This window comes from Diabrotica virgifera, chromosome 3 (genome assembly GCF_917563875.1).
Source record: "Diabrotica virgifera virgifera chromosome 3, PGI_DIABVI_V3a".
Taxonomy (NCBI): domain Eukaryota; kingdom Metazoa; phylum Arthropoda; class Insecta; order Coleoptera; family Chrysomelidae; genus Diabrotica; species Diabrotica virgifera.
Window position 1 is genome coordinate 194,423,071 of NC_065445.1, and position 24,815 is coordinate 194,447,885.

Here is a 24,815-nt window from a genome sequence, read left to right on the forward strand (position 1 = left end):
GTTTACTTTAAAATGGTGTATTATAAAAAATTCTAGGATTATTTTTGAATAAGATATGCTTTTTCAAAATGTAATAAGTACTTGCAACGATTTTTGATTTTAGGATTATTTTTTAAATTTCTCCTTATAAGTTTTTTATGTGATTGTGTGTTATGATTGAATCTTATTTTTTATAGGTAATACTTTGGATCCACTTGACTCGGCCGGGCAAACTTCAAAATATGGATTAATTCCAATATTTACTGTCAAAGCTCCTGCACCACAAGCTTTGCTTGGAAAAATAGCATGTAAATGTACCAAAGGATGTACAAAAAACTGCGGTTGTAGGAAGATAGGAATTAGTTTTTCAATATTCTGCAAAGGGTGCATGTGCATGGATACTAATTGTGGGACTCTAAGATAACTGAGGTATCAGAGGAAGATATTGAAGCTAATGCTAACGAAGAGATGGACTTTGATTTTGAAATTTTTTAAATGTCAACGTTTAAATAATTTTAACTAAAGTGATGTTTTCTAAGACTAATGTTTATGTAATTTTTGTAAAAGAAATAATTTTAAATAATACAGGTAAAAAAATATCAAAGAATCACTCGGTTTCCATTATTTAAATATAGATGATACACCATTTTAAAGAACAGAAAGTAAGCCCTCTTTATTCAGCAATATATAGTATATTCATGTACAAGAAAAAAAAAGTTATAATGAGAAATTTAAAAAATAATCCTAAAATCAAAAATCGTTGCAAGTACTTATTACATTTTGAAAAATAATATCTTATTCAAAAATAATCCTCGAATTTTTTGTAATACAAAATTTTAAAGCAAACAAAATAAGCTTTTTTTATTATATAATATAATATATACCTAAATGTAGAAGAAAAAAAGTTATAATGAGAAATTTCAAAAATAATCGTAAAAAATGTAAAAAATAATATTTTTTTATATTAGGTATTATATATTATATAATATAATATTATATTATATATACTATATATAATATAATGTTATATAATATACAATATATCATATAATAATAAAATTTTATTTTTATATTATATTATAAAAAATCGTTAAAAGTATAAAACTTTGAAAAACCATAATCTCTTAAAAAAAGTCGTACAACGTTAGACAGTAGACCATTTTAAAGCTAATTGATTTCTATTTCTATTACGTGTACCATTTCATATACCTAAAGTTACGTAGAAAAAAGTTACAGAACAATATTTGCGAAATTACAAGGAAAATTGCCCAAAATTGCTGTGAGTGGCGAACTTTGAAAAATCATATTTCGAAAACTATAAATCCTAATTACCTCTACTACACAACATTTTAAAGAAGAAATATGTAGATTTTTTTTCTGTAAAGCAATGTCTATACCTATATCCTCGTGGACAAAAGTTATGGGACAAAAAACAAAATTTCTTTCTTTTGGGTTTCTTTGTGCTTTTTCTTTTGAATATATTTTTGTAAAAAAAAGTATCATTGACTTTAAAAAGCGATATTTAGATAGGAAATTTAACCAGCAACAATTTGTATGTAGGTATGTTTATACCAAAAGTGCATAGAACTCACCCTAATGTAACCTGTGCCCAGGGACTAATTCACCCATTTCTCAAAAACGCACCCCTTTAAATGGTAGCACTCCGCGGTTTTTTCATATATAGATGTCCATTGACCATATGAAATAATAAAACCCCGTTAACGTTGTAGTTCCTTTTAGCTATCTTATTTTGAATATAATCAATAGCCTATATTGATAATTTTGACACCTTGCAGGCTGACACCTCAGTGGATACAGGAAGTAGTTATAAGGGATAAAATGGGAAAATTAGTACAGTCATTAAAGGTGTTCACCTTCTATTTCGTTGAACCTCCATCGATTTGCACTATAATTGGTGAATAGTTAGAGGATACCTCAAGAAACAAAAGTGACATGGTGCCTACTTGCCCACCTGGGGGTGAATGCCACCCTCAGGTGGCGGGGGTAAAAATTATCTCATTAAAAATAACCCCTCAAATCGATAGGGGGACAAATTTTAAGCAAAATTCGTTACATTATTTTATTAAAACAAATCAATACTTTTTGAGTTATTAAAGATCAAAGATTTAAATTTTTATGAAAAAGATGCATGGTGTAAAGCGATTCTTCATAAATAATTCAAAAACTATAAAGTTTTACCAAAAAAGTTATGGTTACCAAAGTTGAAGATAATAAAAAATCGAACAGATTCCTTACTTGAAGAACCTTTTAGAATTAATAAATTAAAAGTGAGCTATAGGTGATTGAATGTATATTTTTTGCGGCTAGTACTCAAATCTAAGTATTGAATCTTTTTTTTTTTTGAAAAATGGCTTTGGCAGAGTCAATTAGCCAGACTTGTTTGTGATTGATTGCAGATTCATAGTCATAAATTTCTTATAAACATAAGTACATTCTACAATATTATTTTTATAGATACATTGGTACATTGTGTAGCTTTTTTTTATTTTGTTTTTTTTTTTTAAATTATTTTACTGTTTTTTTAATATATATTTTAATTTGTGCGAAACACTTCTTTTTTTTATGTTTGTTTCTATTTTTTTTATTTATTATTTTTTGTTATTATTTTATTATGTGTTTTATATATATATATATATATATATATATATATATATATATATATATATATATATATATATATATATATATATATATATATATATATATATATATATATATTTATTTTTTCAAACCACATTAACAAATTATGCCTATTATATTACGTTTACAACTTGTATTTACATAATTTAACATGTTTATAAATGAGATGAAGAATTTCCATATCATTTGTAAATATTAAAGTATTAAGGTTTATTGAAAAAAACAGTTTAAATCTTTTAATTCCTTATAAAGGTCGTTTATGTTATTTATGTTTAAATAACATTCTAATATGACATGTGTTAGATCTCCGATTTTGCCACAAGTACAATTGGGAGTATCTGACAAGCCGATTCTGTATTGAATCTTAAATAACGGGAAAACGATGCATTTTATAAAATAAACTTACTAAACACTTGTCAAAGTACTCAAGAATGCCCATTAAGTGAGCTCCAGGTGAAGTTGATAGCATCAAAGCTAAGCAAGTTATGATGAAAATGAGAGAACCCTTTTGACTGTTTTAGGAAAAAGTGAAAAATAAAACATAGGTACCTACGTTATTTCTACACAAATTAAAATTTGTCTGAGTCCCTATTCGCGGTGTGCAAGTACATGGAAGGGGAAACGAGAAACGACCCTGCGCGAGTCGCGGAGAAATATTGCAACTATCTTAAATAATTCATATTGTCAATTGAAATTGTCAAATTGACGTATATTTCATACCTTCTGTCAATGAAGCAGAAAAATTATATATTGCTCCACAATATTGATATGATATGCAATTATTAAATAAAGGTAAATTTAATTAATTTTATTCTGCTTGCAGTACTGCATTTTAATAACTAATTTTATTTACTACATACAATTGTTGACGTTTTCATAACATAACCTGAATCTTATTTTTTCTTATTATTTTTTTGGACTATGGCCTTGACAATTATCCAGTAACCAGGACTAATATAATTGGCCAATATAATTAAAAGTGCGAATTTTAGTATAGAGCGAAGAAATAGGGGTCGCTTTGCCGAACTTGCACGGTCCCAATAAGACTTTCTTTATCTTGGCATAAGTAATAACCTGCAAAATTTTGACCGCTTTAGAAAGCATATTATTGAAAAAAAAATGATTTAAAAAAAATATAATTTTTCAGATTTTCGTAAATTTCATTTTTTTGATAACTGCAAAAATAATGGATATACGTAAAAAATGATAAAAAGATAATATTTTACTTTTATATTATTTTTGTAGCGCAAAAAATAACCGAGATAGAAACCTTTAAAACGTAAATTTTACTGCAAGAACCATGTAACCGGGGCTGTTAACATTTTATCTTTAGAAAAATAAGGGATATAAAAGATTAAGAGGATCGGTACGTTTTTTCGGCTGCAATGCTATTCAAATGGGGATTAATTTTTTTCGAATCCTGAGAAAACTAATAAGTATTTTTAAAAAATTTAAACGCAGAATGAAAGATTACGTTATTAGCGAGGGCCGAAAGTCCCTGAGAACTTCTATATTATTTATTTTAATAAGTTACAGGGGTGAAAAACTAAGAGAAAATTTAGTGTTATTTTTAATTTCAAATATCTCATTCCAAATAAACTTTTTATTTATTCTAAGGGACTTTCGGCCCTCGGTAATAATTTAGTCTTTCATTCTGCGTTTAGATTTTTCAAAAATATTAACTGGTTTTTTCAGGATTCGAAAAAAATGAACACAATGTACGTGGTAATATTTTCCAAATCTATCTTTGTCATACAACGCACTTAGTCGAATAGAATATTGTCAGTCAGACACTGACAATCAGTGACAATTTTAAATCATTATTTGACATGAATCGGGAATATTTTTAGTTGTTGATTAAATAATATTGATATATATATATATATATATATATATATATATATATATATATATATATATATATATAACAGGTATATAATATTTGCTGAACAGTTAGGAAACAAGGCTGAAATATTGGGGTAGCAGCAATCTCAAAGAAAACTCTTTATAATAGTTCCAAGCTTTCGAAAATGTTTATTTTCATCATCAGGGAAACTACAATCATAAATATTAAGAATTATATTATGATGATGAAAATAAACATTTTCGAAAGCTTGGAACTATTATAAAGAGTTTTCTTTGAGATTGCTGCTACCCCAATATTTCAGCCTTGTTTTATATATATATATATATATATATATATATATATATATATATATATAGTGTATTTGATAAATAATTGATTTAAGAGGTGAACTTTATAAAAAGTTATTTATTGTGTATTATTTATGGAAGATAGAAGCAGAGAATACATTAAGATATATTCTGTGATCCAAGTATTTTGTTTTTAAAGATGTTCAAAATTGTATGCGTTCCATAGTAACAATATATTATTAAAAAATCACTTTAACACTTTTGCTCTTATCTCGATTAAGTATTAGTTTTTGTTGTAGGTACATATTATTACAATCACTGAATACATAGCTAGTGAAAAAATTATCACATTTATTACTGAATTAATAATTTGCAATTATACAAAAAATAACAGTTATCCAAGAACATTCAAAAGCCATCTCTTTAAGCTAGTTATGACATTGTCAAGTAGAATGACATTCTAGTAATATGTACATATCCATACCAGTGTGAATTTTACTACACGTAATTTGCCATGTAAAGACAGAAAAGGTAGGGATAGCCGTAAAATATTTGCGAATTATGTACCCATAGCCTTAAGTTTAATACTATTTTTATAGCCCTTGAAACTACCTTTTAAACGTTTGTATCTAAACCTGATATCATACAAATTAATGGAGTTATCGTAAAAAAAATAATTTTTTGGAAAAATTTTTGGAGCATAAATTTTCAAAACATTTTTGTAGCATAAATTTAATGCTATCAACTTCTCCGGGAGCTCATTTGATAGATGTTTCAGAGTGCTTTGACCAGTGTTAAGTAAGTATATGTCATAAAATGCATCGTTTTTACGTTATTTAAGCTTGAATATTTAGATTTGAGTACTAGAATCAGGACCGCATTTAGGTCAATTGACGCCCTAGGCAATTCTCTAGTAGCCGCCCTTCAAACATGTACCATTTTTGCGTATTTTTGCTTTTGCTGCCCTCTCAGAATTAGCCGCCCTACGCAATTGACTATATTGCCTAATGGATAAAGCGGCCCTGACTAGAATACTAAAATATTTGCTGAAGAAAAAAACTAAAATTTGGATTTCTATCATTCTACGTATGTCGATTATTTTTGGAGTTAATATCACAGGAAAATGAAATTTACGAAAATTTTAAAAATTATGATTATTTTAAATCATTTTCATTTTTCAAAATATGCTTTCTAGACCGGTCAAAATTTTTTAGGTTATTACTAATGCTAAAGTAAAAAAGTCTTGTATGGCCTGCTATAAACTTTAATTTTTTTTTTTTTTTGAAATAGCACTTTTTTGAAACTTCATCTGCACCTCACTTAATAGATATTCTTGAGCACTTTGGACAAGTGTTTGGTACATATATTTTATAAAATTAATCGTTTTGCCACTATTTAAGCTTGAGTACTACTTAGATTTTTCGTACTAGCCGAAAACAATATGCATTTCAATCACCCATAATTTACTTTTAATTAATTCTAAAAGGTTTTTCAAGTAAGGAATCTAAACGATTTTTTATTATCTTCAATTTTACTAAGTATGTATAACTATTTTGTTAAAGTAATAGTTTTTGAATTATTCATGAAAAACCGTTTTACACCATGCATTTTTTCACGAAAAATTCAAATTTTTGATCTTTAATAACTCAAACTTGATATAACAAATGTTGCTTAAAATTTGTCCTTCTATCGATTTGTGGGGTTATTTTTAATAAAATAATTTTCAAACCCGAGAAGGGGTGGCATTTACCCCCAGAGTAAAAGCGCAACTAGGCACTATTTCACTTGTTTCTTGAGGTATGCTCTAACTAGGGTTCAACGAAAGGAGGTTCAACGAAATCTGAGGTTCAACGAAATCTGAGGTGAAAACCTTTAGTAACTGCACTAATTTTCCTCTTTCACCCCTTATTGCTACTTCCTGTATCCACTGAGGTGTCAGCCTGAAAGGGATCATAATTATCAATATACAATGGACGTATTTCACAGGACAAACTCCATATTACTTATGACGATGATTTTTCGGCTCTAGCTCTCCGTCTACATGATGTACTTAACTGAATGTTGGGTAGTTAAAAAAAATAAGAACAACGCATCCATGTGAACACATAATTATTCAAAGCGAAGAATTGGGGATCTGTGGGTTCCTTGGAGAATTAGTTAGAGAAGCCGATCATTCTCAGTGAAACATACTATTTCGTAGTTAAAACTAGTTCACTATTTGTGTATAAAACTTTGATGTTACATGGCTTTCAACAAAAGTGGTGCTTATCTTGTGAAGGATACATACCGTTGAAAGCCATTAACATCAATTTTTATACACAAATAGTGGGCTAGTTTCAACTACAAAATGTTTCACTGACGATGATCTACGTTCTAGAATTTTATAATCCATTTGGATGGTTTTTTAATGTTTTTAATAAAACAATATACCATTATACAAACGAAGTTTTTACTCTCTGTAAGTTTTTTTATCAATTATTTTCTTAAATTTTAAAAACGGTTTGCTTCCCAACCACCTCCTAAAGATACATCTTACTTTTTCGATCTGTACTGAAGATGAAAACCATTAAGACAGCACCAACGCATAAATGAGCGCTTGGTACGCGTTTATATTACTACATTCCTTGAAACGGCATGAAAGTATTAGGAATATGCCTTTTCAAACTTTACGTGAGTAATATTGGCACTATTTAAGATATACCTGTTAGAACTATTTTAGTTAGAATTTGTACACTTCCGGTGGTCCTTTTGACACAATAAAACAGACTGCAAGTCTAAATTTTATTTTTACCAATATACAGGGTGTTTCAAAAAGGTAAGTCATAAATTAAATCACGCATTCCGGGGACAAAAATAAATTGATTGAATCCAACTTACCTTAGTACAAAAGTGTACACAAAAAAAGTTACAGCCCTGTGAGGTTACAAAATGAAAATCGATTTTTTTTAATATATCGAAAACTATTGGTGATTTTTTATTGAAAATGGACATGTATGATTCTTATGGCAGGAACATCTTAAAACAAAATTATAGTGAAATTTGTCCACCCCATAAAAATTTTATGGGGGTTTTGTTCCCTCAAACCCCCCCAAACTTTTGTGTACGTTCCAATTAATTCATTATTGTGGTACCATTAGTTAAACACAACGTTTTTAAAACTTTTTTGCCTCTTAGTATTTTTTTCGATAAGCCAATTTTTATCGAGATGCGGCTTCTTTTTTAATATTTTTACATAAAAATTCTATGGGGGTTTTGTTCCTTTAAACCCCCAAATGTTTGTGTACGTTCCAATTAAACTATTATTGTGGGACCATTAGGTAAACACAGTGTTTTTAAAACTTTTTTGCCTCTTAGTCTTTTTTGATAAGTCCCCTTTTATCGAGATGTGGCTTCTTCTTCAAAATATACCTAAAAATGTAAATTATAAATAAATTTTCAGTATTAACATAACAGGTATATCATAGGTACTTAACCATATAAAAATGTGTGGTGGATTCGACAAATATTCAAAATATCTCGATAAACACTGGCTTATCGAAAAAGTAGTAAAAGGCAAAAAGTTTTAAAAACATTGTGTTTAACTAACGGTGCCACAACAATAATTTAATTGGAACGTACACAAAAGTTTGGGGGGGGGTTTAAGGGAGCAAAACCCCCATAAAATTTTTATGGGGTGCACAAATTTCACTTTAATTTTTTTTTAAGTTGTTGCTGCCATAAGAATTCCACATGTCCATTTTCAATGAAAAATCTCTAAGAGATTTCGATATATGTTTGTCCCCGGAATGCGTGATTTAATTTATGACATACCTTTTTGAAACACCCTGTATACTTGTCTTACGATGTTGAGATTCACGGTCCATCTAGTTTAGGGTCTTAATACTTTCGGCTAAATAGTGACTTGGAGTTTGATATGACTACTCTACGCAAACTTACCTTCTACATCAAAAACAGGATCAGATCCCACATCTTCCAGTACGGAAATAACATAAGATAAAACGATTTCATCAATTAAGCTCAAATCCGCATCGGGAATGTGCGATTTAACAAATTCGAATAGGGAATCCTTGATCTTTATTTCCTGGTCTGCTATATTTTTCTTCGACATAATGATGAGAGCTGCAACACACAAAATTTAACGATTTTAGTACATATAAATATTTAATATTTTAGATAATGAAAACGTTCCATTGGTATGATACAATTGATCCAAAAGATGACATAACCCAGACATCCAAAGTGAAAGTTATCCTCTAACACCAAATTGTTCTATGTGGTCCACATAATGTTCAGAAAAAAGTCACACCATTTTGAGCGTCGGGTTTGGGGAGACAGGGGGAGAAATCGGTAAATTCGTAGTTTTTTACGTTTTCGTCAATATTTCTAAAACTGCGGTTTAGCTTACCCGTGTTGAGCTGCCCCCCCCCCCACTTGCAAAAATTAAAAAACAAATAGCCCTGATTTATGAGCTCTCATATTCCGCAAACTAAAAATTTTGAGCTCGTTCCACTGAGCAGGAATTTTGATAAAAATAGGAATATTGAATCGGTTTTTGCGGCAGAATTACGAGCTATTTATGAGCTCTTGAAATTATATAGTTTCGATTTTTGAGCTCATCCCCTTCACCCCCTAACAACCCTTTAATTGATTTAACTTAAGAGAAAGATGCTGAGAAAACTTAAAATATATCGTATTGCGAATATAATTCCTATAGCTTATATACTCTAAGAATAAACTATTAAATCAAGAGCATTTCGATTATTGAGCTACAACCCCTTCGCCAGAAAACCACCCTATCTTCCCGGCTTAAGAGAAAGTTGTATTTAAAATGCGTTAAACTAATTATTTGGCGACTACATATCATTTAATAATTTATAAGCTTCCAAATTACGCGCATTTAGATCAGTAAATTGCAATTTATTTTGTATAGTGCAGTCACTGAAGGTAAAAATCAACGATTACCTTTAATTTCGGTGAACCTTCATCGATTTTCACGAAAATTGGTCAGTGGTTAGAGGATACGTCAAGAAACAAAGGTGACATGGTACCACCTTGCGCCTTTACCCTAAGGGTGGATACCGCCCCTTCTCGGGGGTGAAAATTATTTTATAAAAAATAAATGCACAAATCAATAAAAGAACAAATTAAAAGCAAAATTTATTATATAAAGTTAATGAAATAAGTCAATACTTTTTAAGTTATTAAAGATCAAAGATTTTAATTATTTGTGAAAAAAATGCATGTTTTGAAAAGGTTTTTTGTAAATCACTGAAAAATTTTAAGTTTTTACAAAAAAGTTAATAGTAGTTTAATTCGTATAGCTTATATTCTAAGAATAAACTCTTAAATCACGCGTCTTTCGATTATAGAGCTACAACCCCTTCGCAAGAAAACGACCCCATATTCCCGGCTTAAGAGAGAGTTGTTCTTAAAATAATTTAAATTAATTATTTGGCGACTACATATCGTTTAATAATTTATGAGCTTGCAAAATATACGTATCTCAATTATTGAATTGCCATTTTCTTTCTATAGTGCAGTCACTGAAGGTAAAAATCAACTAGTACCTTCGATTTCGGTAAATATCCATTCATTTTCACGAAAATTGATGAGCGGATTTTGATACTATCAACTTTTTCTGCATCTTATTTTTCATAGGTATTTCTAAGTACTTTGACAAGTATTTAGTACCTAAGTGTTATAAAATGCATCTCTTTCCCGTTATTTAAGCTTGAACCCTTAGATTTTAACAGTCGCGGAAAAAAATATACATTTAATTACCAATAACTTACTTTAAATTAACATTAAAGGGTTTTTCAAGTAAGCAATTTATTATATTTTTTATTAGCTTCAATTTTAGTGATGAAAACTTTTTTGTAAAAAGTTACAGTTTTTGAGTCATTTATGAAAAATCGCTCTAAAGCATGCATTTTCTTTCCAAAAATTAAAATATTTGATCTTTAATAACTCAAAAAGTATTGATTTATTTTAATCACATTATATAATAAATTTTGCTTACAATTTGTCCCTCTCTCGATTTGTGGGGTTATTTTTAATAAAGTAATTTTCACTCCCGAGAAGGGGTGACATATACCTCAGGCTAAGACCCCAAGTTGTTATTGTCAATTCGTGAAAATAAATGGACAATTACCGAAATCGAAGGTACTAGTTGATTTTTACCTTCAGTGACTGCACTATAGAAAGAAAATGGCAATTCAATAATTGAGATGCGTATATTTTGCAAGCTCATAAATTATTAAACGATAATATGTAGTCGCCAAATAAATCATTTAAATTATTTTAAGAACAACTCTCTCTTAAGCCGGGAATATGGGGTCGTTTTCTTGCGAAGGGGTTGTAGCTCTATAATCGAAAGACGCGTGATTTAAGAGTTTATTCTTAGAATATAAGCTATACGAATTAAACTACTATTAACTTTTTTGTAAAAACTTAAAGTTTTTCAGTGATTTACAAAAAACCTTTTCAAAACATGCATTTTTTTCACAAATAATTAAAATCTTTGATCTTTAATAACTTAAAAAGTATTGACTTATTTTATTAACTTTATATAATAAATTTTGCTTTTAATTTGTTCTTTTATTGATTTGTGCATTTATTATTTATAAAATAATTTTCACCCCCGAGAAGGGGCGGTATCCACCCTCAGGGTAAAGGCGCAAGGTGGTACCATATCACCTTGTTTCTTGACGTATCCTCTAACCACTGACCAATTTTCGTGAAAATCGATGAAGGTTCACCGAAATTGAAGGTAATCGTTGATTTTTACCTTCAGTGACTGCACTATACAAAATAAATTGCAATTTACTGATCTAAATGCGCGTAATTTGGAAGCTTATAAATTATTAAATGATATGTAGTCGCCAAATAATTAGTTTAATGCATTTTAAGTACAACTTTCTCTTAAGCCGGGAAGATAGGGTGGTTTTCTTGCGAAGGGGTTGTAGCTCAATAATCGAAATGCTCTTGATTTAATAGTTTATTCTTAGAGTATATAAGCTATATGAATTATATCCGCAATACGATATATTTTAAGTTTTCTCAGCATCTTTCTCTTAAGTTAAATCAATTAAAGGGTTGTTTGGGGGTGAAGGGGATGAGCTCAAAAATCGAAACTATATAATTTCAAGAGCTCATAAATAGCTCGTAATTCTGCCGCAAAAACCGATTCAATATTCCTATTTTTAAGTAGTGGGGGGGCTGACTCAGCCCCCCCCCCCCACTAGGGTATTAAATTCCTGCTCAGTGGAACGAGCTCAAAATTTTTAGTTTGCGGAATATGAGAGCTCATAAATAGCTCATAAATCAGGGCTATTTGTTTTTTAATTTTTGCAAGTGGGGGGGGCCAGCTCAACACGGGTGTTTAGCTTGAACAACCTTCTATACAAAAATGTTCTACATTAAATTTGAAATAAGAAAGGCTCTATGCATAATCCTTCTAAAATGAAGGGTTCTAAAGTTACGGAGGTAATATAATTGGTCCAAAAAAAGGCCTAACCCAGACATCCAAAGTAAAAGTTTTCCTCCAACATCAAATTGTTCTATATGGTCCACATATTGTTCAGTAAAAAGTTACATAATTTTAAGCGTCCGATTTTGGGGGGAGATGGGGGAGAAGTCGGTGGTATAACTTTCACTTTGGATGTCTGGGTTTGGGTCTAGTTATACCATACTACATAATGTGATTAAATAATAACACTCAGAACAATTTTAGCCCATCACCCCTCCCCCATAACGCAAAAACTTTATTTTCAACGAAAACTTTTCGTTTATAAATTCGCAAAGTCTGTTCGTTAGTGCGTTGCCGCTCCTGAAATATCTAGAGCCGATTTACCGATGAATATTTATGCAATTTTTGTCTTCTGAATCCAAATCTGAAAACGGCATTTCGATATCTCTAACCATCTTCGAGATAACCGACCTGAAAGTCTAAAATGTGACGTCACAATCCTTTTATTTTCTGCCGACACACTAAACGTCATCTGAAATCGTTGCTAGTAAGTAGGCTAGTTTTAATCTCAATCTGAATTTGTTAAGCAAAGCATAGGTTATTTTTTACATTTAAGTTTGACACTTCGTAAATGTCAAACTAAATTTTAAATTAGCTATTCATAAAAATATAAATGACATTTTATAGTAAAAATATAGTAAATTTAATTACTATATAAAATAAATAAGATGTTTAAAAATACAATTTGAGTATATTTTGAAAGCAATAATGTATTAACAATTTTAAAAAGGTTTGTACGAGTATACGGCCTCGCCTTTAATGATAAATAGACTGTTCCATTCCCATCTATTGTTGACAATTTCAAAACACTTTACTACACTTCGTCAGTAAAAAGTATCTTTATGTATTTCACAATATTTGAAAATTGTTATTATGAAATGTTGATTGGAATAAAAAATTGTTCTGATATATGCAATTACATCCTTCTAATAGAAAAAAATATTTGAAGATTTTTCTCAAATTGTGGATACCAACATCATTTTCATTTATAACTCTTGTATTTTTAATTTGACGAAGAAAAATTATTCTTGATAAAAAGCTCTTCATGGTCTAAGATTTATGATGCAACCATTGTATATCAAATTTTTATATAAAAAATATGAATTTCGAGTAGAGTATCTTTATACATAGTTCAAACCTTTAATATAATTGCACATTCAAACATGATTTTTAATTCTAAACAACTTTTCGTAATATCAATTTTCCATATTATGAATTTAAATACGTAAATAAACAAAGTTTTCGTTATGATAATGCTCGCATTTTCAACTTGTTTCATTTTAATTTTTTTGAAGTTACACTTTTTTAGGCGCGATGGGAGTTAAATTTAATATGCCCGAATTCATCAAAAACCTTGTTCCCCGGCGCAGACGCATTATACCTTTGCTCTGATTGGGTGTTCAAATGACATGACAATAATAATTGTTCAATATGGAGGTTATGATAAACAAATATTGTACATTAGTGTTTATTGTTGTGAGGACACAGACAAAAGCAAGTTTATAATTGTAGTAACTTTTTAAATAGTTTTTAAAAGCAACAGGTACGTACTTAATTGTAAATGTTTCAGTATTGTAATAAAAAATTACATAGGTACTTACCTATTTGGAAAATGTATGTACCTACTAGTAGGTAATGTTTTGATTTACATAATTTGATTATCAACAAAATTTCTACCACTCTTCATATAATATACCTATTGTTTTCTTACTCTATGTTTTGTTGTATTTTAATATTTTAATTCCCTTCGTGAACACATACAAAAAAATCAAATTAATTTGATTAAATTCAGAACTTTCAAACAGTAAAACGTTCAGTTAGCCTACCTTCCCACATGACGAGTACTAGTAAGTGGTTAAGTCGGGTGACGGGTGTGTGTAAGTGGATTTCAAGTCTAAGCACGCGGGTTCGAATCCCAATGCAAGTTTTTATTTTTTATTTTTTTATACATTTTATGATTGTGAATATATTTGTTATATAATTTTTTTCAGAAAATGCGTATTTAGTTAAAATTTTTGCCAACAATTATTGTTCAGAAATCATTTCTTTGGTGCATTTTTCAATATGTTTGTGTGTGTTTTATTCTTTTATTTTTTAATTTTTGGTATTGTTTTAATAAAAATGTTTGGAAAGTAGTAAGTATTAAAATTAGTTTAATATTTAAATAAAATATAAATAAACTGTTTAAAGTACATATTTATATTAATTTCGTTGGAATCATATAATATAAGAAGTATAACTTCTTACGTGCGTACAAAGTACACACACATTCTTTTTTTTTTTTTTTTTTCAGTGTGTTATTTGGGTCATCGGTGGGAGATACTGGCGCGGTGCGGACATGCGACAAAACGCTCAAACACTGTTTATAGCTTTGTTTAACAATAAAAAAATTAATTTTTAGCAATGCAAATAATCAAATCCGGTATAATTTGACTTGAACTTTGAAATGCTGCAAGCAGAATTGCTATTTTATTTTTTAATCAAAAGTTATTAGGGCTCAAAAATTGTAAGTTTTCGATTTTTTTTTTAAGTTTAACCGCGTTTATCTCGAAAACTATACATTTTACGAAAAAACTTGTAAGATCATTTTTTGCTTAGAATGACCCACAAGATATAAAAAAATGTTATTTTTGAGAAAAATCGCTTTTTATCTGCCCGTAATATAGGGGGAGGGAAGGGGTAACAAGGCACCATCACACCTTCCGGCAAGATTCAGTTTTTCATTGTTCAAGATCTCAGGTAAAAGAATCCGAACATAGTTGCCGGTCCTCAGGTTTTGCATACTCAAGTACTTCCAGGGCCTGCACTATAAATGGAATGGTAGGTATAGCTTTGGGAGACATTATTTCTTTATTTGACTAAGGTCTTGACTAAGGTTTCGCTTTCGCAGAATTTTTAATGACTTGCACGTGTTGTTTATACGTGTACTATAATTGTTTTATTTTTATTTAATAATACATTAACAAGTATTTTAAAATCAATCTCCTTTTAACTGACTTTAAATAAAAAGTCGTATTTTTTGGTCTACGAATATTTAACAGGGAGTAGTCGCGCTCACTTCTGTAACGTGAACAGTCGCGTGTTAGATTTCATCTCACAATACGAATTTAAATACGAATTTACAACAAATTTTTATTTTATAGTATTTTTATTTACTTGCTATGTTAGAAATATTATTTCTAACAATTATTAAAGCTAATTGGCTCTCCCCAAAGCCATAAATTCCACAAAAAGAAGAAGAAAAAAATACCTACGCATTACTACACCCTTCCTCGAGGCACTTAAGAAATTTTTTCAAAACTGCAAAATGTTTCATCAAGGTATCGCGAAAAAGGATACAATGTGAGCTTCTATCTGCGGCCCGACTACTCGCGGGTTAACATTCCGCATATGAATTTCGCACCAAATAACATTCCAAATACTATAATTGTTTTATTTTTATTTAATAATATATTAACAAGTATTTTAAAGTCAATCTCCTTTTAACTGACTCTAATAAAAAGTTCTCTGTTAGGGTCTACGAATATTTAACATTCCGTATATGAATTTCGCACCGAATAACATTCCGTATACGTGTTTGGCACCTCGCCGCCTATTGGTTGAAATACGGCCGCGTGCCGCAAAGAATCAATAGAAAAGTCCTAGGTGCCAGATACATATATAGTATGGTATAGTTAGACCCAAACCCAGTTATCCTCCAACACCAAATTGTTCTATATGGTCCACATAATGTTCAGAAAAAAGTCACACCATTTCGAGTGTCGGGTTTGGGGGGGGAGAGGGGGGAGAAATCTGCAAATTCGTAGTTTTTTACGTTTTTCGTCAATATTTCTAAAACTAAGCGGTTTAGCATGAACAACCTTCTACACAAAATTGTTCTACATTAAATTTGAAATAAAAAAGGCCCTATGCATAACCCTTCTAAAATGAACGGTTTCAAAGTTACGGAGGTAGTATAGTATAATTGGTCCAAACAAAGGCCTAACCCAGACATCCAAAGTAAAAGTTTTCCTTCAGCACCAAATTGTTCTATATGGTCCACATATTGTTCAGTAAAAAGTTACACCATTTTGAGCGTCCGGTTTGGGGGGGAGATGGGGGAGAAGTCGGTAAATCAGTAGTTTTTTTACGTTTTTCGTCAATATTTCTAAAACTATGCTTTAGCGTAAGGAATGTTCTATAGAGAAATGTTCTACATAAAATTTAAAACAAAAAAGGTTGTATAAGTACATAATTGTTAAAAAGTCAATGGTTCCAGAGTTACGGAGGGTGAAAAGTGGAGGTTTTCGATACTTTTTATATTTACCGATTTCTCCCCCCTCTCCCCCCCCCCCCCCAAACCCGACGCTCAAAATGGTGTGACTTTTTTCTGAACATTATGTGGACCATATAGAACAATCTGGTGTTGGAGGATAACTTTCATTTTGGATGCCTGGGTTTTTGGTATAGTTATATCATAAATATTGCCCAAAAAATATAAAAAGTATCGAAAACCTCGACTTTCACCCTCCGTAACTTTGGAACCGTTGATTTTATAACAATTATGTATCGAACATTTTTTGTTTTAAATTTGATGTAGAAGATTTTTGTATATAACATTGTTTACGCTAAAGCATAGTTTTAGAAATATTGACGAAAAACTTAAAAAAACTACTAATTTACCGGCTTCTCTCCCATCTCCCTCCCAAACCGGACGCTCAAAATGGTGTAACTTTTTACTGAACAATATGTGGGCCATATAGAACATTTTGGTGTTGGAGGAAAACTTTTACTTTGGATGTTTGGGTTAGGCCTTTTTTTGGACCAGTTATACTATACTACCTTCGTAACTTTGGAACCATTCATTTTAGAAAGATTATGCATAGGGCCTTTTTTATTTTAAATTTAATGTAGAACAATTTTGTATAGAAGGTTGTTCATGCTAAACCGCATAGTTTTAGAAATATTGGCGAAAAACTAAAAAACTACGAATTTACCGATTTCTCCCCCCTCTCCCCCCAAACCCGACGCTCAAAATGGTGTGACTTTTTTCTGGACATTGTGCGGACCATATAGAACAATTTGGTGTTGAAGGATAACTTTCACTTTGGATGTCTGGGTTATGCCATCTTTTGGATCAACTATTCGCGGTGTGCAAGTACTTGGAAGGGGAAACGAGAAACGACCCTGCGCGAGTCGCGGAGAAATATTGCAACTATCTTAAATAATTCATATTGTCAATTGAAATTGTCAAATTGACGTATATTTCATACCTTCTGTCAATAAAGCAGAAAAATTATATATTGCTCCACAATATTGATATGATATGCAATTATTATATAAAGGTAAATTTAATTAATTTTATTTTGCTTGCAGTACTGCATTTTAATAACTAATTTTATTTACTACATACAATTGTTGACGTTTTCACAACATAACCTGAATCTTATTTTTTCTTCTTATTATTTTTTTGGACTATGGCCTTGACAATTATCCAGTAACCAGGACTAATATAATTGGCCAATATAATTAAAAGTGCGAATTTTAGTATAGAGCGTAGAAATAGGGGTCGCTTTGCCGAACTTGCACGGTCCCAATACTATACTACACTATACGGAAAGTTTAGATGCTGTCGGTACGGCCGCGTTTGAATTTAGCAAAACCATTGATTAACGGTAATAATAGATGGAACAGAGTCTCGGTAAGACTTTTTGAGCCATTGCTCAGTTTGGACGGCATATTTTCCCATTAATAAGAATAATAAATGAATACACGAAATTGCTTTGAATCCATTGTTTATAAAAATCACAAAAGTAGCGTCACTTCAAGCACGGAATGACGTGAACATTTTGACAGTATCCTTTTGAAGGTTAAGACTACCTAATTGTCAAATGTAAAATTCATTAGAGTCACCATCTCATGGTTAGGCTCGGGACTTATTGACCATAGATATATAATACTCTAGATTGCGTCCTCCGATCTTAAAATGGGTGACGGTTGCGACAGAGATAAATGAGCCTATTTGGTCGGTAGTCTCTTTTTAATTTAAGGGGAATATCGACGACGTGACTATCCCACTTTATCGAGTATTATGTATTGACAGTTGGAGCGGGTGGAGACGAGAAATGGTCTTTGGTCTTCGGACGTGGATAATCGTGGTTCGAATCCCATACCAACTTTACCTTTTTTATTTTTATTTACTCAATATTGCGTTTATTAGATATTTTTACATCTGAAAAATGGACCTAAGTAAATCTAGCAGATAATAAATGTACCTATGTATAGTAAGTTAATATTGGAATACATATTTGTGAACTGCATAGTAAAATAAAAGTCATTCGTTATTAATATAAATTCGTCCTTATTCGAATGATGTGAATAATATTTGTTTTGCTTCTACTTTTTTAAAAAATTGTAACAATAGTTTCATAAATAAAAATAATGTCTAATTACTTATAATTGAATCGGTCATTTCAAAAACAGCAAAGTCCACAATTTTCAGAAACTAACTTTTTGAGAGGAATAGACTCCTTTAAGATAAACGTTGTGTGCAAAAACAACACCAGTCCAGTAAAAACATTAGGAACAAAACTACAATATAACTCTGAATTTTGATGTCATCCATTTCATCCATCTTTCGACTATATAGTTAAGTTTTCTTTGCTCTTCTGTAAAATTAGGAATATGTGACTCGTGTTGTTTTTGAAATGACCGATTCAATTAATAAATCGATGGTACATTATGTTGATATTAATTATTGGTAATTTTTTACGAATATTTTTAATTACTTTATACTATTCTACCATTAACTTATTAAAAAAATAACATTGGCTTTTATATTTTTAAAAATCTATAGGTACCTACACAGTTTTTCTTATTTGTTATATATTTCTTTGCATAGATTTATTTTAGAGATGTAATAATATCTAATAAACACAATATTGATTAAATTAAAAATAAAAAAAGTAAAGTGGTATGGGATTCGAACCAGGATTATCCACGTCCGAAGACAAACGACCAGTTCTCGTCGCCATGCGCTCGAACTGTCAAACCATCTAAAATACTCGACGACAGAGTAGGATAGTGACGTCGTCGATACTCCCCTTGAATTAGAAAGAGACTACCGACCAAATAGGCTCATTTATCTCTGTCGCAACCGTCACCCATTTTAAGATCGTAAGGCGCAATCTAGAGTATTATAAATCTATGTTATTGACCGACGTAGTACATAACCTTATAATCATATAATTAATAATCTGGAAAATTGGATAAAATGGATGTTGTTGCTTAGAAAAGACTCCAGTTTAATGTTGATTGTGTAAATTTAAACGGTTACTGAACTTGTAAACTCATTTACTTTTTGTTCAATCAGTGTTGATCCTATTGATTTCATTTATTATTAATTAGCATAATATTAATTAGCATATTCTAATGAACTAAAAAATTATAATCTAGGGGAGTGCAATTAGAACGAAAACATGCATTGTTTCGGAATAATTCAAACAAGCTTATATTTTTCTAAAACTGATTTTGTTAGTTTATACAGGGTGTAACAAAAATACAGGTCATAAATTAAATCACATATTTTGGGACCAAAAATAGTTTGAATGAACCTAACTTACCTTAGTACAAATATGCACATAAAAAAAGTTACAGCCCTATGAAGTTACAAAATAAAAATCGATTTTTTCGAATATATCGAAAACTATTATAGATGTTTTATTGAAAATGGACATGTGGCATTCTCATGGCAGGAACATCTTAAATAAAAATTATAGTGAAATTTGTGCACCCCATAAAAATTTTATGGGCGTTTTGTTCCCTTAAACCCCCCCAAACTTTTGTGTACGTTCAAATTAAATTATTTTTGTGGTACCATTAGTTGAAATAAATATTTTTAAAACTTTTTTGCCTCCTAGTATTTTTTCGATAAGGCAGTTTTTATCGAGTTGCAGCTTCTTTTTTAATATGTTTACATAAAAATTTTATGGGGGTTTTGTTACTTTAAACCCACCAAATGTTTGTGTACGTTCCAATTAAACTATTACTGTGATACCATTAGTTAAACACAGTGTTTTTAAAACTTTTTTATCTCTTTGTATTTTTCCGATAAGGCATTTTTTTCAAGATGTGGCTTCTTTTTTAATATGGTCAAAATATATCTAAAAATCTAAGTCATAAATAAAATGTTCATATTATTACCAAGTCTCCATAATCGTACTTAACCATATACAAATATGTGGTGGATTTGAAAAATATTCAAAATATCTCGATATAAACTGATTTTTCGAAAAAGTACTGGGAGGCAAAAAAGTTTTTAAAATATTGTGTTTAACTAATGGTACTACAATAATAATTAAATTGAAACGTACACAAAAGTTTGGGGGGGTTTAAAGGAACAAAACCCCGATAAAATTTTCACGGGGTGTCCAAATTTCACTATAATTTTTTCTTAAGATACTACTGCCATAAGAATACCACATGCCCATTTTCAATAAAAAATCTCTAATAGTTTTCGATATATTGGAAAAAATCGATTTTGATTTTGTAACTTCAAAGGGCTGTAACTTTTTTTATGTGCACATTTGTACTAAGGTAAGTTAGGTTCAATCGAACTATTTTTGGTCCCAAAATATGTGATTAAATTTATGACCTGTATTTTTGTTACACCCTGTATACATGTTAAAGTAAAAAGTTCTACTAGCAGATTTGGCCGCTAATTGTTTATTAATTGTTTAAACAATAACAATTGTTTTGTATAAATAATTTTAAAAATATCGTTAAATTCACCATTTTACTTTAATCAAATATGTTTCTCTTTTGATTATGGTTATGCTGAATCTGAATATGGCATTACAATTTGAAAATTATTATACAGTAGCTCTTATACAGTATGTTTGCGTAGTTAGGAACCACATGGAAAACTTTTTTATTATCAATTTTACGGAAAAACGTTATTCTTCATAAAATACTCTGGATAGTCAAAAATCTAAAACTCAACCATCAGATATTAAACTTTATCAATTTTATACGAGTTATGTCAAAAATATGAATTTCTTTAAAGAGTAAAGTACCTTTATATTCCAGAATATCAAAAAATGCTATTATGAAAAGTTGTTTGAAATTAAAAACTATATTTTAATATGCAATTACATAATCCTAATCGAAAAAAAAATTCAATTTTTTCTCAAATTACGAATACCCATCATCATTTTTTCTATTATTGTAATTATTTTATTATTAATTTTACGAAAAAAAGTTATTCTTCATAAAACGCTCTACCTGGTGTAAAATCTAAGATACAACCATCAGATATAAAAAATTTTCAGTTTTATACGAGGTATGTAAAAAATATGAATTTTTCTTAAGAGTTAACTGCCTTTATTATTCAGAATATTTTAATTAGAAGGATGTAATTGAACACTGAAACATATTTTTTAATTCCAAACAACTTTACTTAATAACAATTTTCGATATTGTGAATTATAGAGGTACTTTACTCTTGAGTGAAATTCATATTTTTTGACATACCACGTATAAAATTAATAAAATTTTATATTTGATGGTTGCATCTTAGATCATATATATTGCAGAGTATTTTATAAAGAATAACTTTTTTTCGTAAGACTGATAATAAAAAAGTTATCAATAGGTTCCAAGTTACGCAGACATACTGTATAAGAGCTAAAAAAAATTTTTTTGTTGAACATTTATTATTGTTGAAGCTTATTATTAAATGTATTTTAGGTAAATTTTATAGAAAAAAATTTTGATCACTTTGTATAAACATTTTTTAGCTGGTAATTTTCGGTTTTTGTATTACATTTTTGTTATCTTTCTTAATTTTCTCAAAAAGAAATAGTGTATTTCATTTCTAAAGTAAAATAATTTAGTGCATTTTAAAGACTACATCCTAAGCTTTAAATAAAAAACACCTATAAAACTCTAATAGACGTGTTCAAACTTGAGTAATACCGTCTAAAAGTGGTGTTAATTCTGTAAAACTATGAAGTTTTCAAAAATTGCATTTTTTGAGACGTCATATCATTTGAATTAAATTTTTGAAATTTTTTTTTAATGAAACAACGTTTAGTAAGATGTTTCAAAGGTAAGTTGAGCGAAATTGAGAGTTTTATAAGAAAAATTGTATTAGTTACACATTTTTAAATAATTTTTAAACAAAATTCATGTAAGTCTCAATTTCAGCCCACACCGTACTTATGCCCATACATTTTGTTTCTTTTAATTATAACCATAAGATAGCTTAATTATTCTTCTTTCATGTCCAATTTATAAAATTTCATTTGATCGATCAATTAAAGAATTACATTAAAATAACTCAACCGTGCACTTCACCGTACGCTAGTTTACAGTGCGCCAATGTTTGTGAGAAGGGTGACTGACAAGGCGAAAACGGCGGGTTCGAAGGGAAAAATATTCCCATGAGATTTTTTTGCATAGTCACATTCGTGAGATATCCCAGAATAAGGTTCAAGAAGTCGCCCACGTGAAAAGTGGGCCAATTTTTTTTTAACAATTTTTTTTTAATCAAATTGCAAGAATCAATATTTTTGGCCCGAACAATTTTTTCTTTAATTTTTTGGACCATTCTGGACAAAAAAGGTCTCTTATAATTTTTCTCTAAAGTTGATCGTTTTCGACTTATAAGCAAATTAAAATTGAAAAAAACGAAAAATGGCGAAAATTTTCAAGGCTTAATAACTCGGTTAAAAGTTATTATTATGAAAGTCAATATATGACTAAATCAAAGTTTAAAGCCACCCCTACAAGATCCTGAAGAAATTTTTGTCATTATTTTATTACTAAGCTGTTATTTTTAAGTAATAATAGTACGCGCCATGCACGTGTGCGGCCGCTGTAAATTCTGAGTGCGAGAGAGAAGCCATTCCAGTAGTCAGTAGTCCAATTGTGCATCTTACTCGCACTCACATTTACAGCGGCGTCAATATGATCAAACCGCTCTTTTTTATTAATTAAAAATAACAGCTTAGTAGTAAATTAATGACACAGATTTCTTCAGGATCATATAGCGGCGACTTTAAACTTTGATTTAGTCACTTTCTGACTTTCATAATAATAATTTTTAACCGAGTTATTAAGTCTTAAAAATGGTTATTTTCGCGTTTTTCAAATTTTAAATTGCTTATAACTCGAAAAAGATCAACTTTAGAGAAAAATTATAAGAGAGTTTTTTTGTCCAGGATGGTCCAAAAAACCTAAAAAAAAATAGTCCGGGCCAAAAATATTGATTTTTGCAATTTGATTAAAAAAAAATTGTTAAAAAAAAATTGGCCCACTTTTCACGTGGGCGACTTCTTGATCCTTATTCTGGGATGTCTCACGAATGTGATTATGCAAAAATATCTCATGGGAATATTTTTCCCAACGAACCCGCCGCGCCGTTTCCGCCTTGTCTATTAGCGTTATAAATAAAAAATTATAAAAGCTACAGATTTAATTTTAGAAAAATCTTTATGTAAGGTTTTCTTTGTAAAATTTTCTGAATTTTTCAATGGTAAAGTCAGTTTTTTTCTAAAGTTTATATTTTCAGGGTTATTTAAAAAAACATCTAACTTCGCAGTTCATTTGTTTAATAAAAAATGAAGCACCCACTTCTCGAGTAGAACTTTTTGATATGTTGTTTATTAAACATTTCTTAATGAAATTACAGAAAGTTCTATCTTGTTTGATTTTTTCCGAAGTGAAAATCTATATGCACTCCCCTAATAATAGACTTGGAAAATAACAGTTGTGGCGTTGCATACTGAACAACACTCGTGCAATTATATTCCTGTTATCGGAAAGTGACCTACGGAATGTAACGTATATTCCATTAGCAATTTTATCGCTTTTGTATTATGTTGTTACAGTAGACATATTTGTTTTAATTTAACATTTACTACATTATTAGGTATGCCATTCAACAAAACGATTATGTTTTTAAGAACAAAACTACTTATAATATTATAGTGTACAGGGCCGTCTCAACCCGGGGATAATATTGAATGTCTAGTGACAATTTGAATGTCCAGTGACAATGAATGACCATCTTGTCAAAATTATCAGTGTATCCATTCTGCTGACAAAAGTATAATTGCTGTTTGGGGAGTATGTATACGTATATGTTTGGGAGGACGCATTATGTAGGTATACAGAGTAAGTTTTATGTATGGAAACCCTCAATGGTTTTCTAATTCCGCCGATATTATAGTGGTAATTACATTGTTGTGAGATCTTCTGTTTTTCTGGAAATTTAATGAACTTTCTTATTTCAAATAGAACACCCTGTATATTTTTTGCGTTTTGAAGTACTTAAGAAATTCTGATTATTTTTCATGTTATATTCCCTATTGGGACCGTGCAAGTTCGGCAAAGCGACCCCTATTTCTACGCTCTATACTAAAATTCGCACTTTTAATTATATTGGCCAATTATATTAGTCCTGGTTACTGGATAATTGTCAAGGCCATAGTCCAAAAAAATAATAAGAAGA

The 24,815-nt window shown here is 29.9% G+C and overlaps 1 protein-coding gene across 1 annotated transcript in view; it reads right to left on the reverse strand.

The window, feature by feature from the left end:
• Nucleotides 1–24,815, reverse strand: part of LOC126882271 (CUE domain-containing protein 2) — a 119,015-nt gene that overhangs the window by 32,488 nt on the left and 61,712 nt on the right. Inside the window, exon 2 of the mRNA XM_050647111.1 lies at nucleotides 8,731–8,913. Coding sequence (XP_050503068.1) covers nucleotides 8,731–8,902 — 172 coding nt within the window. The 5' untranslated portion in view covers nucleotides 8,903–8,913. The remainder of the gene's footprint in view (nucleotides 1–8,730; nucleotides 8,914–24,815) is intronic.